Source organism: Oncorhynchus masou, chromosome 24 (assembly GCF_036934945.1).
Source record: "Oncorhynchus masou masou isolate Uvic2021 chromosome 24, UVic_Omas_1.1, whole genome shotgun sequence".
In the NCBI taxonomy this organism is placed as follows: domain Eukaryota; kingdom Metazoa; phylum Chordata; class Actinopteri; order Salmoniformes; family Salmonidae; genus Oncorhynchus; species Oncorhynchus masou.
The window spans coordinates 88,897,988-88,904,221 of NC_088235.1; the positions used below are offsets into that span (position 1 = coordinate 88,897,988).

General features: G+C 42.7%; 1 protein-coding gene across 1 annotated transcript; it reads right to left on the reverse strand.

The window, feature by feature from the left end:
* Positions 1 to 366: 366 nt before the first annotated feature.
* Positions 367 to 4,603, reverse strand: LOC135512956 (tumor necrosis factor ligand superfamily member 6-like). The gene is made up of 3 exons (XM_064935502.1): positions 2,747 to 4,603; positions 1,457 to 1,565; positions 367 to 1,266 (listed from the first exon to the last, which is right to left on the reverse strand). Exons 1-3 carry the CDS (start codon positions 3,026 to 3,028, stop codon positions 851 to 853), a joined length of 807 nt encoding a protein of 268 aa, XP_064791574.1. The 5' UTR covers positions 3,029 to 4,603; the 3' UTR covers positions 367 to 850.
* Between the last annotated feature and the right edge of the window lie 1,631 nt (positions 4,604 to 6,234).

Below are 6,234 nucleotides of genomic sequence, written 5' to 3' on the forward strand. Positions count from 1 at the left end.
GTTGCGTCCGTCTGTTGTTTGCTTCTGCCAAATAAAGTGTGCGCCTGATCACAACTCTCTGCTCTCCTGCACCTGACTTCTACACCAGTAGATCACAACTCTCTGCTCTCCTGCACCTGACTTCTACACCAGTAGCGCACAGCCTGACAATTATAGGGGAAAGTCTGTTTGAGTTTGTGGGTAAAATGACCCTGACCCCCTTTAGAGTAAAGTGAGCATTGCATTTCATGTCATTCAGGGCCAGACTCCAAGGTGCTCAGCGATAGAAACAATTCCCCACAGTTCTGTATAATCACTGGAAATCAGTTAGCCCTTTTCACATCTCAACCCTACCCTAATCTTAGTTTCATGTCCCCACCGGCTCAACCATAAACTTGGAGGTCTGCAAACTGTGATGAAATATTTAGGCTGTCATTGTAATAAGAATTTGTTCTTAACTGACTTGCCTTGTTAAATGAAGGTTACATTTAAAAAAATATAATTTTAATGAAGCAAGGGAGTGACAGATTGAGAGAACAAAATGTAAGGGACATAACAAAAAACACAAACACAATAAAATAACACTAATCATCCTCCTGTTATACAATCACTTTGACAAAGATCTCAGTCTGAACTTTAATTTTTTTTAAATACATTTATTAGAATATAAAAAATTGGATCCCTGTTGACGGATATAAAATCCCAAACATGCACATGTTTGTGTTCTAATGAACATACATTCAGACCTGCAGCTGGAATCAGTGTCAGATCTTTATCATAATAAATACTACTTTTTTCTCCACCATTTTAGTGTTAAGGTTCTCTGAGTGAAATATCAGTTGAAACCAACTCCAGATTTCATCCTTTTTTGCTAGATCTTGTGGAGTCCAAAGAAGTTGGCATGATGAGTGTGGCTGAGCATGGCTGGGTGGGAGACGTTCACATAGACCCAGTCCTGCTTCTCCAGCTGCAATGTGGAGCCCAGGTAACTCCCAGAGGTCCAGACACGCCCATTAGAGCCCGAGCTGCAGTAGCCCTCCCTGTGTGCCTCTATCAAGGTGAGAGGCTTGGAGCTCCAGGGCCTCCTCACAAACACAGAGTGAACCAAGGCATCTGTAGGGGTGCAGTGATTGGCCTCAAATTGCACCCGGGAGTAGATGTGGTAGAGCCCAGTCTCGTTGACCTGCAGACCACCATCCCGATAGACCACGCCTCCCTCAGTGAAGGCCCGCCCTGCCTTGGGCTCCCAACGCAAGGTATTCTGGGAAACATCCTTCTCGATCCGGCCTGAAGGAGACAAAGGGAGACAGCAGGGAGAGTGGGGTTAGATATGAGACTTCACTGGATTTTACAGTCCCTACTCTACATCAGGGGTGCACACCTGATTCAGTTAATCATGGTCCTGAGTAGCAGCCGATTACTAGAATCAGGTGTTTGAAAAGGGTTGGAGCAAAAGCCTGCACACCCCATTACTTACCTATGACGTGTGCTGCAGGTCTGCTGGCCTTCTTCCCTGTGTCTGGATCAGACTCTGGAAGGTCACCCACTAGCTTCTCAGGCGCACAACCTTGGCTCTCAATGTTAACCTGTGAAATAAGAAGAAAAAAAGACATCAATGTCACATCACATTAACATGCACACAGGTTATTTTAAATTACATTTTGGGGTTAAGGGTTATAGAGAAATGTTGCGCTAATGTGCGCTGAACATCAGCTCCTTTCTGAACATGTTCTTTGATATGAGTCAAGGATATCCTGTAGCAGCGCTGGACTGGTGACCACAATTCTGAACAGATTCCGGTCTTTAAATGTCATTGCTACTTAATAGTCTGAGATGCAGAGGCAGCAATAAAACCTGCACGAAAGTCAAAGTCAAACCTTTTTTCATCTACCCTTTACCTCAGTCTGTTTGTACCACCTACCTCTCACCAGTCTCCCACTCAATTTCCAGTGGTCACAATCATCTCTTTTTACGTTCAGAGTTTTCAACCGTTGTTGCACGTTGTATTGCATTTTTTTTTGGGGGGGGGGGGGGGCAGACTACAGAGCTCGTCAGCTTGTAGTACTAAAAGCCAGAAGTGAATGTCTGTTTCGTCCAGCCATTTCTGTGGGGGAAATGAATGTTGCCCCTATGGGGGAAATTAAAAATAGGGGTTGGGATAAATGCCAAAAATGAGATCTGAGATTATCACAGTCTTAGGGGATATTATGCATTTTGTTCTCGATAATATCAGTCAGTTAACATGACCTTTATGAATTATGAAGCCTTTTTTGTGCTCATTTTCAGCACATAAATGCTTAAACTCAAAAAGTGACGTTAGCTGATGAAGATGATCAAAAAAACAAAACATAAGATCTCCTAAGCATGTGTTTACCACAGACTATTTTCAGCATTCATCCAAAAACCCCATTAATTTTCCCATAGGAACATTTTTGCCCAGCGAGCCATGGTGGAGTTAGTGCCTACAAAAGGTCGCCATTTCTATTGCTCTCTAAATGCCCGTTTTCCTCATCAGTAAATTAAGATGTTCCCAACAACAAAACAATGAAATGCAACAAGATGCTAAATATGAACTACCACAGATTCCTCCCTGCATCCATTTCATTGATATTTTTTGCAGAGGAGCAGTGCAATGTCATTGCAAAGAGAGATGCTCTTATAAGAGCATTATGAGACAGAAGTGACAAGATACTTTGATACAAATCGAAATCAGAGAGCAGACTTGCTCCAGGAGAACCCCACTCAAACACTGAGCAAAACCCCTCACCTGTTGTATCCCATCCAGTTGAGTCTGTAGCTTGTGTATCTGGTAGGCTCCCAGCCCCAGAGCCCCAAACACCAGCAGCAGCAGAAACAGCAAAGCCATAACCAGGCTCCAGGAGCCAACCCCCCTGCAGCCTCTGGCCCTGCCCTGCTCCCTTACCCTCTCCTGGGCAGGAGGGAAGGACCAGCAAGGTACCAGGCCTGGAGGTTGGATCGACGGCTGTGAACCTCCACTGTAGTCCACTAGAAACATCTGGGGGTATGTATAGCCCTGGCTACCGCTCATGGTGCAGTGTGTGTGAGAGGAGTGTGTGTTGCCTCTGTGTGCAGGACGTGTGTGGTTCTATATCTGAGCCATGGTCTTAAAAAAAAAATATATTTAAAAAAAATGTATCAAGGCGACTGGAACCCACAGCTTCCACCCCCACGCTGGGTGGGTGTGTGACAAGCTCACACCACCTCGCACTCACTCTCGCCATCCTCTCCTCTGTCAAAATGAAACTTAGACAGGTGACTGGTGCTGTTGCAGGGCAGGTAGATAATGACCTCAGAGTAGAGAAACTAATTTACACTTTTCACACAGACTTTCATACATGCATGTGCACATGCGCTCACAGACTTAGAAAATGGAAGTTAAACACGCAGTGATAATTTATTACAGTGTCATTAAACACTGAAAAAGTCTCTCTTTAATATGCTCTCCAAACCACCTCTCCTTAGTGGGGTCATTGCACAGTGCAAAGCGACAGAGAGAGGACGTGGGGTGTTTAGCTGACCTCCGCCCTTCTAACCACTTTGTTCATCTCATCGTGGGGCCAGACAAAGAGGACAACCTAGAAAGACTTCTTGAGAAAACCCCTCACTTGTACTCACAGCCCCACAGAACTACATGTGACCTATGAGGAAAGTTTGAGCTTTTGGGTAGAGTAGGGGGGCTGCTGCACCTATATAATTAAAAATAAAAGTTAGAGGATTGTGCATTTTTTTTATTTGTAAATAGTGATGCAGCAGAAAATGATAGTTTCAGAAGCACACACACTTCTCAGTGGGAAGTAGGAACTGCCACATGAAAAAGCTTACAGCTACTCAGCCTGCTTTCATCAAGAGTCTGCTGCGCTTCGTGAGAACTGAGAACGGTGTTATAGTGTGTATGGTGTTTGTGCGGTCTAACCAGGCGAAGGAAGACGTCATATGGACTCAGAACCCCCTAACGTTAACTAACCTGGGTTTACAGGAAAGTGACACTCTTGCACCTCCCCTCTGCACTCAAAGAATGGTATCCAGCAGTGTCTATTGTCCCTTAGCTCTGGACAGCCTTTTGGAGGCAAGATATGGTTGGGGGTTAGAGAGAAAATGCAATTCTACACATTTTCTAACGACTTATGCCATTTTAATTTGATACGAGTGAGAATGACTAGCAATGTTTTAAAATCAAGTTTAGATGGATGGCTAAACTAACTACTCATCTTAAAATGGTTAACTGACATGGCTAATTGAATGACAGTCAGTGACTGACATAAAAACTGCTGATGCACAACCAAGTTTCGAAATGTACCTGGTGTATTCTACTATTCTTACTCTCAATAGTAAGTTGAGTGAGTTCCTAATATACACAGTGCACAAAACATTAAGAACACCTTCCTAATATTGAGTTGCACCCTTTTGCCCTCAGAACAGGTTCAATTGTTGGGGCATGGACTCTACAAGGTGTTGAAAGCGTTCCAGAGATGTTGGCCCATGTTGACTCCAACACTTCCCACAGTTGTGTCAAGTTGTGTCAAGTTGGCTGGTTGTCCTTTTGCACACACACACGCACAACCAAAATATAAATGCAACATGCAGCAATTTCAAAGATCTTACTAAATTACATTTCATATAAGGAAATCAGTCAATTGAAATGAATTAATTAGGCAACAATCTACAGATTTTACATGACTGGGAATATAGATAGGCATCTGTTGGTCACAGATAGGGGTGTGGATCAGAAAAACACTCAGTATCCCCCTCTGTGGCTGCGGAGGTTTCAATCAAACGCTTCTGACATTTTCTGCACAAAGCAACTTTACTGAAAATCTAAAGGGGAAAATGATTGATATAATATACTGTATGTCAACGTTTTGGAACATACAGTTGAAGTCGGAAGTTTACATACACCTTAGCCAAATACATTTAAACTCAGTTTTTCACAATCCCTGACATTTAATCAGAGTAAAAATTCCCTGTTTTAGGTCAGTTAGGGTCACCACTTTATTTTAAGAATGTGAAATGTCATAATAGTAGAGAGAATGATTTATTTCAGCTTTTGTTTCATTCATCACATTCCCAGTGGGTCAGAAGTTTACATACACTCAATTAGTATTTGCTAGCATTGCCCTTTAAATTGTTTCACTGGGTCGAATGTTTCGGGTAGCCTTATACAAGCTTCTCACAATAAGTTAAGTGAATTTTGGCCAATTCTTCCTGACAGAACTGGTGTAACTGAGTCAGGTTTGTAGGCCTCCTTGCTCGCACACGCTTTTTCAGTTCTGCCGATACATTTTCTATAGGATTGAGGTCAGGGCTTTATGATGGCCACTCCAATACCTTGACTGCTGTCCTTAAGCCATTTTGCCACAACTTTGGAAGTATGCTTGGGGTCATTGTCTGTTTGGAAGATCTGCGACGAAGCTTTAACTTCCTGACTGATGTCTTGAGATGCTGCTTCAATATATCCACATAATTTTCCTCCCTCATGATGCCATCTATTTTGTGAAGTGCACCAGTCCCTCCTGCAGCAAATTACCCCCACAACATGATGCTGCCACCCCCGTGCTTCACGGTTGGGATGGTGTTCTTCGACTTGCAAGCCTCCCCCTTTTTCCTCCAAACATAACAGTGGTCATTATGGCCAAACAGTTCTATTTTTGTTTCATCAGACCAGAGAACATTTCTCCAAAAAGTACAATCTTTGTCTCCATGTGCAGTTACAAACCGTAGTCTGGCTTTTATATGGCGGTTTTGGAGCAGTGGCTTCTTCCTTGCTGAGTGGCCTTTCAGGTTATGTCGATATAAGACTTGTTTTACGGTGGATATAGATACTTTAGTACCTTTTTCCTCCAGCATCTTCACAAGGTCCTTTGCTGTTGTTTTGGGATTGATTTGCACTTTTTGCACCAGAGTACGTTCATCTCTAGGAGACAGAACGCGTCTCCTTCCTGAGCAGTGTCGTGTCTTTACTATCATTAAATGAAGACAAAGATTCTCTGTAATTAGTATTACACGATTAAACTGATTCATCATGTAACTGTAATTAACTAGGAAGTCGGGGCAGCAAGGAAAATATTCAAATGACAATGTTATAATTTTCCTAATATAACTTTTCAGATATTTTCACATCTGATCAATAGTCTTCTGAATTAATGAATGATTTATTTTACCTCACGTTAGTCTCATTCCAAACGTTGTAAATTGTTGGTTATCTGCACGAACCCAGTCTTCACCATGAGCCATCCA